The sequence below is a fragment of the Dreissena polymorpha genome, chromosome 15 (genome assembly GCF_020536995.1).
Source record: "Dreissena polymorpha isolate Duluth1 chromosome 15, UMN_Dpol_1.0, whole genome shotgun sequence".
NCBI classification, from domain to species: Eukaryota; Metazoa; Mollusca; class Bivalvia; order Myida; family Dreissenidae; genus Dreissena; species Dreissena polymorpha.
Window position 1 is genome coordinate 66603892 of NC_068369.1, and position 12361 is coordinate 66616252.

General features: G+C 34.4%; 1 protein-coding gene across 1 annotated transcript; it reads right to left on the reverse strand.

Moving 5' to 3' along the window:
* Positions 1-1888: 1888 nt before the first annotated feature.
* LOC127859815 (putative nuclease HARBI1) lies at positions 1889-2663 on the reverse strand. The gene is made up of 2 exons (XM_052397319.1): positions 2126-2663; positions 1889-1899 (listed from the first exon to the last, which is right to left on the reverse strand). Exons 1-2 carry the CDS (start codon positions 2661-2663, stop codon positions 1889-1891), a joined length of 549 nt encoding a protein of 182 aa, XP_052253279.1.
* Positions 2664-12361: the final 9698 nt, after the last annotated feature.

The window sequence follows — 12361 nt, forward strand, 5'->3', positions numbered from 1 at the left end:
TTGATTATGAGCCACATTAGCCCTTTGCATATTGGGAAATTTGTCGTCTGCTATAATGTCGTCTGCTGAATTTCTAAAATTAGCATTTTCTTCGAATTTTTTTCAAAGAGTACTATCAGAATAGCAAACAGTTTGGATCCTGATGAGACGCCATGTTCTGTGGCGTCTCATCTGGATCCAAACTGTTTGCAAAGGCCTTCAAAATTCGGTTCCAGCACTGAAAGAGTTAATTACCACTGGCGAAAGGACCTGATGCTCCTAGGTATTGCATGAATAAGTACATTTTTAAAGCGCAAACTTGCAACTTACAAGTAGTCATCGCTTCCGCAAAAGAGGAATAGAGGAATGCACAGTTAAAAGTTGTATGTGTTTAGGCTTACCGTATTTATTATTAGATTTTGGACACTAAAATGATTTCTTTGTTTTCCAAGAGTTTAGATTCACAAAAATACGCCCAAAATAATGTGCCCGAAAATTTAGAGACATTGTACTGATTGAATTTTACGCTCGTATATTATTGTGTTTTGTGCCAGCAGCCAATTGTATAAACACTGGTTAAAAATTACCACGGTAAAACAATGACCACGGTAATTATCGTTAAGTTATTTAAGGTTAAGTTAAGTTACCACGCAGTAAATCCGCTTGTACAAAAAAAAGCTTGGACATTCGGAAGATGTGGGAGTCATGGCAGCATCCAGGCCAACATGCAATAACACTTGTAAACATCCCTGTGAATAAAAATTCAGTACATTGATAAACATTAAAGAGACATTCACAATCAAGCATGAAAGCTATGAAACATGATCCATCTTATGGCAGAGCAATACAGTCCAAAATGCCATTGCAGTATAATGTGCATGCAGTAATACCATTAACTTGAGGCACACCGAAATTTGACTCCTGTCTATACTTATGTATATCTTTAGTTCTCTTTAAATGCTCATTCATACATAAAGGAGATTTCCCATTATAAATCTTGTGAACATGATTCAGACTTACTTGCTTACAACTCTGGGGTGGTATTCCAGAAACATCTTAAGTCAATTCTTAAATAATTTCACTTAAAGTTCAAAATTACAATGTTTTGTATTTTTTACTTAATAAAGAAACACATGCTTTTTGGTATTCCCAAAATAATATTGTCATAATGATGCTTTTTAAATATATATCTTGATACCAAGCTATTGAAATATGAAATGAAACACTTAAGAAAATTTCCCAATTTAAGGATAAAAATAAATTTACATAAGATGCTTCTGGAATACCACCCCTGGTTAATATTTAACAATCCTAACTGTTCAAAGTCTGGAGCACAAAGTTACAGGGTGCCTACAGTCATAATTATTAATGAGTATAATATTCTTATTTTGAAATTTATTTTTAACCCTTTGATTAGTCCACAATACCAGGATGAACTAGCATTATCAAGGTGACATTGCAATATAGTGAATTACATTGTGTCTTTTTAAGTGGTTTAACCAAATACATTTCAGATAATTAAATTTCTCAAATGACACCTAGGTACTTGACAGAATTCTGATATTGGGATTCAAACAAACAAATTGCCAAAAAGTGTTACATGAGAAACCAGTGTTGAAATACCCCACAGAAGCCTCTATTAGGAAAACGCGATTCTTATTCAGCAGCTCTAATACATGTATGGCTTGACATGTACCAAAGTACACATGTGTCAAGATTGCTGTGATGTCATTACAGACTACTACGTCAGTACTGAGTAAACTGAATTCAGTTAGCGTGTAGTCTCTGTCATGAGTGGATCACTGAATGGAAGTTGCAGATTATAGAAAAGAATTTTTAATATGGCAAAATAGATGCGCGCATTATTAATATGGACTTTATGGTATGCATTTATATTGCTGTATTTATATCAGCTCCCATCTGCAAATCAAATGAAAATGTAATTGCGTGTGCTTGAAATAGTGATAAAGTAGTGAAATTACACGTTGATCACTGCGAATTAAAAAAGTTGAACAAACTGTTTTTTCTTAAGAGTTAATGTTTAAGATATTCCGGACTAAAGTGATGAAAATACGTACAGTACTGTAATGTTACAGTACCGCATTACATGGGCATTTAAGAGGCCAAACCTGTAGAGAGGACTTACCTTTGTGGTCACAAGTTGCCTGGACGTTGAGGGAATGAAACCCTTTCCGATTCACAAAGGAAGGCTCATCTGGACCACCGGAAGAAATGATACGGACGTCTGTGCCGTCGACACAGCCTATAACGCCCGGAAACCCTCTCATTTCAAAGAAACCCGTCATCACTCGTCGTCTGTCAGCGTCAGTCACGGGAAATCTTATCACCATATCCTTAAGTGCAAACAAGCTGTTCGTCACGTCGGTCACAACTCGGGACACAGTTGCAATATCCACGCCGAAGGTGTCTCCTATTATCTGGAGAAAAGCCCCGGAAGCGAGAAACCTCAAAGTCAACATGATCCGTTGACGAATGGTTAGTGCCTGGTTTTGTCGCGTCCGTCTTCGTAATGTTGGCTTCAACAGTCCCACAAGTCGATCAATGTTGTCCGTCGAAAACCTTAACCTTCGGCGCACTTCGTCGTCCATTAAGTCCGTCTCCTGTCTGTCGACTCGTCGAAAAAGTCGAGGTCTACGATGTCTGACCATATGAACGTCCGCCATGTTTGTTGTGGTTAAAATGCAGTTACCCAGCTAGCATAGGTGAGTAAAAAGTTAACGCGGTAAGTGCGTGGTAATTTGTTTGTAAATTCTTTATACAAATGGTTTTACCATGGTAAGCGGTCTGGTTACCGCGATAACGTGGTTACCTTGCGGTTAAAATGTTTATACAATTGGCTGCTGATTGGTAAAATTGAATCAGATAAGCCATATTTGGTCCTAATTTTTCTCTTGTAAATAACCGGGTGCTGTATTTGTATGCAACTCAAAAACGAGGAATTTATAAGCATGAAGCGTATCCGTAGGTCCATAAGTTTGTGTTCCAAACTCTTCTTTAACTGCTGGGTGGATTTAGCTCAAACTAAGCTAAAGTTTCACATTCGAAACTCTTAATACCTTTGATTATATTATTTGTTACGAATCGTTGGGAAAAGCTTAGTGCAGTGAATAGGTTTGTTTGTAAGTAGGGTTAAGGAGGGTTGAGAATAGTCTAGACCAGTATTGGATAATAAGAAGATGGTGGCTACCGACAGTTACGGATAAAAACTATATTTATTAAAAGCGTCTAATCCTTCCTTAGATCTTTTACATTTTGCCTATATCTGTGTATTTAATTTATGTTCACTAAAAGCAAATTGACTTCAAAGCTTATTGGTTACATATTGAAGAACTATTAATTGTAAATTTTTTGTATCGAATATAATGTTCTATGCATTCATCGACTTAAAACAAAACATGTTTAATTCGCTGCGTATTTAGACTTACATTTAAGCATAAATAATAGTTTGATCAAAACTAGTTTAGACGACAAACGGGACGATTTTAACTTTGAAATTGTGAATTTTCCGTTTCTAGATGGCAACATCCCTAAAGGACCTTCCTATGGTATTTACAATTCGCAGTTGGTACGTTATGCCAGAGCATGTTCGTGTATTAAAGATTTTAATGATCGTAATCTAATATTAACTAAAATATTGCTAAAACAAGGCTTTTTGTATCATAAGCTAAGAAATAAATTTGCTAGATTTTACTCTAAGTATGGTGATTTAATTTCAAAATATAATGTTTCTTCAAAATGGCATTTAAATAATGGAATCCCCCATCCATCATTTTACGGAGATGTTTTGAAGCGTGTCCGCAAATTAAAATATGTTAAACCAAATGTTCATATTAAACTTTTCAATTTAATTAACTTGTTTTTATCAAAAGGATACGATGCTTATGTACTTAAAAACACGTGTTTGATGGTTTTCGATTTACTATATCTTTCTTCCCTTAAAATTTGGAACCATTAATGATATTATGGGCATTTTTCACTGTTGAATAAAATTGTGTCATTGTGTCGTATGAACAAATCTGCATGAATACTACATTATAGGCATTTTTCACTGTTGAATAAAATTGTGTCGTATGAACAAATCTGCATGTAAACTACATTTGGACTCAAATCGTACATCAAATCATTTCTGTCTTCAGTTGTCAAAACACCTATATACTGTTTGATTCCAATAATGTCGCTTTAATGGAATTACCATTTGTATTCATTTGCTTCTTAATATTAAATCACCTAAACTTGTTTTATTAGTAGCACAGCCCCGTTAATATTTTTATTTAGTACTGCCCTTGGAATTTGTTCACGTCATTATGTCATTATGGATTTTTGTGACGTCATACGATCGACTTTCCCAGTTGTAATCTACATGCATAGGTCATTGGGTTTATAACGTTCCATTTTATTTATATTTTCTCTATTTTCGTTTCTTGTTTGATTTAATTATTTTTAATTTGTTTAGCAGTCACATAAACAACCAAGCTATGTAATATGGAATTTTTACACCCATTATTGCTGCTTCTTCCTGTATTTGCGCGATGATTATCTGAGATATTAACTCTATGATTCTATATTCTCAAATCTTTTCTATAAAGAAGGAATGTAGTTGACAATTGTTAATAGTTTTATTTGATCGTTCGTCAAAAAGTTGTAATTCTGTTACTCTTGTATCTTCAATGCAATTGAGTAATTAAATAGTAATTAAGTTGAATGCGTTTTAATTCCCTTTTATTATTGTTTAATTTGAGTTACAATGCTATGACGTTAAATTTTATTTACACTTAAATGTATTATGAATATTGCTGGGCCAAGTGTGAGGTTGAGCGCTCTATTACCAGGTTTAAACCCCCAATGCTTTGCATTGACCGTTCCAAGGCGGTGACCCCAGCTTTATTCATATTTTGTGTTTATGTTGGTTTGTATTGTGCTGTATTGTGCTGTTTTGTACTGTTTGGGCAATCGGTCACTTGCCTTAAATAAAGGACATACTAATTGTTTTTAATGAAAATTCAATACTGCTCCAGCAGCTGGAGTTTCACTTCTTTATATTAAATTGAATATAATAATTATATTTTCTATATGTGTCATGTTATGCAGATGGACGCAATGCTTACAACTTTGTTAGTGATTTATATTTTAACATATTTGTTTAGTTCTGAAAAAAAAATGTCTGAATGAAACTTCGCAATTCGTTATATTTTTGGTAACTGATTTTTCGTTTCTCTAAGGTAAGAATGAACCTAAACACTCTCTCCAATTAGCTTTTCCCATTAATAAAATAAAACATTATATGTCTAAAAATATTATTCTACACCAAGTTTATATTTTGAAAAAAAATTATGAAGCATAGTATAACGTTTATATGTATCATAGTCATGTATCATAGAAGGTACAACATACCTCATTTTTCTGCTTGTATGATACCTTATTGCATTTTGGACAAATGTTCATTTTTTCTTTGTATTATCATTTCAGTTAGGATTTAAAGAACTTAACAATTGCAGTGCATGCGTTGTAACCAGACAAACCATGTACACACATAGACACACTATAATATATTATGTGGTTTTGCCATGGTATAAGCCAGTTGCCGGACCTTTCACTCGCGGAGTGGTTTGGTAGATTTGGTTAAGAAAATGACACTTGTTTCGTTAAGTAACATGAACTACTTTTCTAAAGCATTTACAAACAAATTAACATATACCGAGCGGAAACTAAATTGGGAAAGCAGACCGACGAACGAAGCCATAGAACATTCAAACCACATATTTTTTAAGTTTTTGTCGGCACCACCGTTTCACTTTGGTGTAATAACATTGTATGATTTTCGCAAAAAAAGTAAATGCAATAAAACATTGATTAAAATGCGTATTGTCACAATACCGGATGCAATTGTATAACGAGACACAATGTACAATGCTATTAACTCTGATCGGTAAAATAATAATGTAAGTGCATTAAAACGTTAACATTAAGTTCAACTTTTAAAATCTTGCAGCCGTTTTCCGTCGATTATTAAACGATTGTATCGAGTGTTCCATTATCATTCTCTCTGATAATGTTGTTTTGTGTTGAAACATTTTATCTTTAAATGGAAGAACGACGAAACAATGCAAAGTTATACGTATTAATCACAACATGGTACTCCACCGTACCATCTCTGGTGTCACAAACACTCAGTTTCTTAACACCTCGAATGGAGCTGATACGGTGCGTCTCCTCACCGTGTTTGTACTTCTTTGCAATTTTTACATGCCATGCAACCTTTCCCAAACGGTTGAAAACATTTCCATCATTTGCGAGCCAATAAGATTCAAGGGGACCACAGTGGTAGGACGCATTGAACTGCCTTTCAGTGCATTATTCAATAATATTTTAGATACACTTTTAAAGTCATGACTCAATGCTGAATATGGTCTAGCAATATAAACGAAACAAGACAAGTTTGTTTGCCTACGCAATTAAACGCTTGTCTTAAATAAAAGACTCGCGGATGGTTAATGTAACACGAATTCATTTCCTGCTTATGAGCCTGGAGCGTCATTTTATCCTATATTTATATATTAAATCTAATCTGTCAAGTTCATCGGTAATATTACTTGCACAATAGTTCACTGTACGGAAACGTATTGTATGGCGGACATACAACTAAGTAACCTTCTCACATTTTTTAATTTCCATTTTAAGTACGTTTTTATTAAATTGCGAACAGATTAGACGTGCTGGAGGTGTGGTCAAAGATGAACAGATGTAATTAAGTGCGTTTCAACGCATTTTAGCTGAAACTAGTAGCGATAAAACAATTAGGAACATCCCAGACAGTACGAATCCGTCTCGATACAAATACATGGTGCAAAAATGTTCAGTCTGATAACATATGTCAAGCATCAAATCGTACGGAATTATATTTAGACGACCTGATCATTTTAGCATAAAATCTTATCAGGCGCATTTGTCTTACTTTTTCAGGGTTTTTGCTGACAAAGTAAATGAGTACATCACACATTTTAGTTTGAGAATAATTTAAAACTAATAACATTGTATCAAATAAACCGGTATGTTCCAGTTTTTTCATTGATGCATGATTTGGGCAGGACCGCTATACAATGTTTCATATATATATTCCACTTCTGGGCCTTGGTGTTCCGCAAAAGACTGTTTTTGATGTTATTTTGTAATGTATGTCTTTTAAAAACGAATTAATCTCCCCGGCGGTAACCAGTTTTGATATTTATACCAGAGGCATGATTTGAACATGCTGTGTACAGAATCACTTGTTGATATCACGTTCCAAATATCACAGCTTTGGGGTTAGTTGGTCTATGAGAAAAATATTTCTTAGTTATTTTGCTATGCAAGTCTTTTTAAATCATTTGACGCACCAGACATTGCTAGCTTTGACCCACGGGCGTGATTTAAACAAACTGAGTAGAGAACCACGATATCACAAACTACACATTTAATATCATGCAGCCTCTAAAACAATAGTTCATGTTATTTTCATAATAGATTCTATATTCATCGAATGACTCTAGGGTGATAGCAAAGTTTTGCGCTATGATTTGAAAACTTTACATCAAAAACAAACGATATAGAGGACCACTCTTTATCACAAAAATTATCAAAGCTTTGGGGCCTGTAAATTCAGAGAAGATATTATTTCGTTATATGAGTGTATTTAAATCATATGCAACTGCAGCTTGACTAATTTCTGCCACAGAGGTTTACTAAAGTACTATTTCACGCGATGTTTCTTGAAAACCCACCCTACGGTTTAGACGGAGATGTCGTTTTAACGAAAAGTAAACAATTGATAAATAATTATAATTTACAACACTATTAAACGTGTGTGAATTGTATTTTCGTTGTGTTACCGGTTTCATTTTTGTGGCTGGTTTCACTTTTAAGGCCGGTTTTGCTTGAGCCTCCAGCTTAGATTGAGCTTTTGCGACCGGCCTTTGTCCGTTGTTGTGTTTCGTGCGTCCACATCTTTAAATTGCAACAACCGATAAAATGTTACAACAATTTACAGGAATGATACTGTCTTGTCTTCTACAAAACTAATATACATCTTTACGGTCTGTTGGATAAGAAGGTAATTTAAGCTTAAGTGGGTTTTTAAAATTAAAACATTTACCAACAACTCAGAGTATACATTTACCGATATCTCAGAGTGGAGTTTTATCATTTAACAGAGATGATCATAAGATCTTATTGAAAGACATATTTGCATTACATAAGTGATAAAGTGATGGGAGCTTAAAAATATTGTGGTAGTGAAAGTCCTGTACTTTAAAAATGGTATGCAGATTAAAAAGTTATCAAATATAAGTAATCAAGGTATAGAAAAGGTGACACTCCGTTACATAATTAAAGCAAGGGAGCAAAGTAGATTTTGGGGTGAATACATTTTACGACATCAACTCCTAAACTGCCGTGTATATCACTCTGTTCATGATATTTACAATCAGTTTTTAAAAAAAAAAGGTTTTCAACGGCAATGAAAATCATTGTTGTTAGATAAGGTAAGGAAAAGCTTAGTCAAAATCAAGGTCACTGTAACTTTTCACTTAGTAACTTTACCTTAGATATACTTGTGTGTGTGGGAAGCCTACATGAAGTCCTAGCTTCGGATTGCGCAATAATCTAATTCAATGAAAACCTGGTTGTATGTATTGTCTTGTTTATCAGTCTATACTGGCGGACATATTGTTTTTGCCCTGTCTGTTTGTTGGTTTGTTTGCACAAACTTTAACATTGGCCATAACGTTTGCAATATTGAAGATAGCAACTTTGGCATGCTTGTGTATCTCATGGAGCTTCAAATTTTGAGTTGTGAAAGGTCATGCTTCAAGGTCAAAGGTCAAATATATGGGTCAAAAACGCTCAAAATGGGACATAGTGTTTCACAAACACATCACTTTTTGTAATTGGTTTTATATGTTTAAATTTCCTATTTTCTGTCACATAAAATCATGTCCTGTGACATTGAACAAGGTGCGGGTGCATTTGTGTCATATACACATTTACACTTACTCAACATAGATATATTGGTAGCTGCTGATTACATCGATTTGATACGTAACAGGAATTAACTAATAAAACTAAATGCGACACAGACACTAAACTATAGATTCGTTTGAACCCATACATTTCCGCCAGTAAGTTAGAGAAGATCTTCTTCCTCACACGAATCATATTTACATATATAAATACTCAATTATGATAAAAAATGACCAAATGACAAGGATTTCAAAAAAATTGTTTCAGCAACAATCCCTTCCTTTTCGATCATAATAACAGTATTCTCTAAAAAAAATTAATGGCAAAGGGTTGTAGCTATATGTCCTTCCTCTATATTCAAGTGTACATTATGCTAATTCTTATATTTAGCATAATGCAGTCCTTCTCAGTAATGGGCACGTTGTAAGTAAGGACAATTTGTCTTACTAAAGTAGAATATGATTGTTTGTAGGAAAGCTTTTTATCTGCGACCAGGTCTATATGGTAAAGAGAATATGTTGTGCTGTTCACTTTGCCACCAAGGAAGCTTTCTGTTTGGATACAAACTTGCGAATCTTTCCAAAGACATCACGAACTGGTAACTCCTCCAAATGATTGTCGCTATAATCATACGGCTTTCTGATCAATCCATCTCCAGAAAATGGGTGTACAAAAGCATGCCCAGCTAATGCTCAGCATAAATGGAAAACTTATGAAGGACACACTGATATTGCAAATGGCAGTCTTTTTACCAAAATTGCCTTTCTCATAATGTAAATCAGATCATAAGTTTAAGCGTCCTTGACAAAGTTTGCGTCAGCTGAACCACCGTCTAGTACCAAAAGGTCTCATTCTCTGAAATTTCTTAGAATATGAATCGCACACACACCAAACATGTGGGAGAGATCCACGAATAGAGTGTCTGGTCTGAAAAGGTCATAATACAGCGCATATGTGGTGTGTATTTAGTGCGGCTGAGTTAAGTGCAAATAGGTGACTTACAGAAGTATTCCTAAAGTGTTTGGCGCACGTATCACAATTGGCTTAATGGTTCGAATTAGGAAGGACAGGCACTACTGACCTTCTATAAATAGATCTGACTGCTCAAAACAGTAAAAAAGATGTCATTTAGGACACGTTCTAACTACGTCTTAACGTTATACTGTACATTAGTTATATAAAATACGAAAAGTCATCGGGAGACATTTTATATGTTCTAGAATATTCATTTTGAGACACGGTTCAATAACATTCACACACATTTAAGCATGACAAGTTCCCAAACTGAGTTTAAAAATACTTTAGTATTAATCAAGGTATTCGTTATTTTCCAACCACGTTTTTAAAATAAGTATGTTAATTATAAGATTGGGATAGGTTGGTTTGGTGCGTGTGCGTTTGGAACGCGGGGGCGAACGGTGGGCTGGGTTGGTTTGGCGGGCGATTGTTAGGCGTCAAACTGCGTTTTCCGCTAAAAAAATACTGCACAAATTAAGTTTTTTTTTCAATCAAACTGCATATATTTGTATTAATATTTATATAATTGTAAAATTGTTCATCGCTTGGTATTGCATCTGTTGTGGGATTGATCGGGGATAACAGTAACAGTTAAAATAGAAAAAACATCACTCACTATTTTCACAGCAATACTGCTTTCTTCAAAGTTTTGGTAATTGCATAGAGTTATATAGAAGGTTCTTATCCTTGGTTTACCCAAAATAAAGTTTCTTTTTCAAACATCAATACCTTTTGCTACAAGGCTTTGATACTGGTATATATGATGTCTTTGAACATTGTTAAAACACACGCATCGCCTGATCTCATTGCGTCATTAACCTACTTTTTGACTCAGACGAATTCTCTTATTTGCCAAATTGTTCGCTCGCGTAACATTAATACGACTTTACAAAAAAGCTTTGATACTTAAATTTAACACTCAACATACGCACATCACCTGACCTCATTTTGACCTGGGCATTGACCTTCTTTGGATGATTTAAGACTCATGCAAATGTGTCAATGAATCAATACTGACAAGATTTTGTATACAATGTGAAAATATTCTTAGTGTGTAGCATACACTTTCTAGAAAGATTATACACGCAATTGAATAATTGTATAATTTTGTTGAAAATAGTTCAACTTTTGTCAATAAAGTTTTATTTTCAAGTATATGAGTTTATTTCCTCAAAATACGTGAAGAACTAAACACATAATTAGACAAAAGTTTACAGTAGTTAACAAAATGCATAATATGTATACATAGTAAACTATCTTACACTTCATCAGCGATCAACAAAGTTAACATTGACATTATAAACAGAGTATACTTATTTACACATATGTTTGAGATATTATTTATAAGCATGGAATTTAATCAAATTGATATGGTTTAAGTAAGTAAACCACCTAGAGGTCAACGAAACAGAAACACAGTATACATGTGGTATAACCATTAAACATATTATAGCATAGTATATATTGTTACATTTTAAACGTATCGCTTTAACCCGCGAGACAGCATTTTGAGCATTGAAACATTTGACGTCCCTGCGTTTAGGAACGTTTGACACACCAATACGTCTGCTTAATGTTTAAGCGGTCAACTGCACAATTGTAAGAAGACGCCCCTGCAAGTTTGAATGACGAGTGCAAACATGCGTGCTATGTTGGGATTATTATACGGGCAGAAAAAAATAAGTGTTCAACAATATTGTAACACCATCTTGATCACTTGTGACACTGTTCCTCGTATGATCATGATAACATACGCCCTATCGCTCTATTCACAGATATCACTTTTGGCAGCAACTCTGGATGGGATCTCGAGATTGCATAAGGAACATAAGGGCTACCGTCCTTCGGCATTATCTCGGACAAGCCAGGTCTTTGAGTGCATATTTCCGAGTACCTGGCTTCTCTGGCCGGATTTGTCACATGTCTCTTCCACTGCATTTTTTAAACAAAGGCCCCGCTGCTCTAGTATATATTTAGATACTAATTTAGATTATACTTATGAAGTAACCATATCTTGGATAGATCCTTGGCATTGGTAGTCATTGTTTAGAAATCGCGTCAGTCTATTCAGGCACATGTGTTCGGCCAAGTATCTGTAAATAAGACTACATATTTGTCAAAAAATGAAAACTTTTTTGCGTCAACATCTGTCAGTGCTGGTAGACAGTTTCAATGACTGTATGTGCTTAACGCAAAATATGTAATATTTGAGAATGAAAGCATAACGGAGTATCCCATTTTCAAATAAATTGTCTGTATGAAATATATTTTTTATTAAAAAACAATGATTGATTACAAATCCAACTTGCTATCAAGTATATGACTGCTGATTGTATGAATTTCTTCTTTA

Bases quoted from the DNA above. Each gene is read 5' to 3' on its own strand.
- LOC127859815 (XM_052397319.1), bottom strand. From the start codon at position 2,663: ATGGCGGACGTTCATATGGTCAGACATCGTAGACCTCGACTTTTTCGA.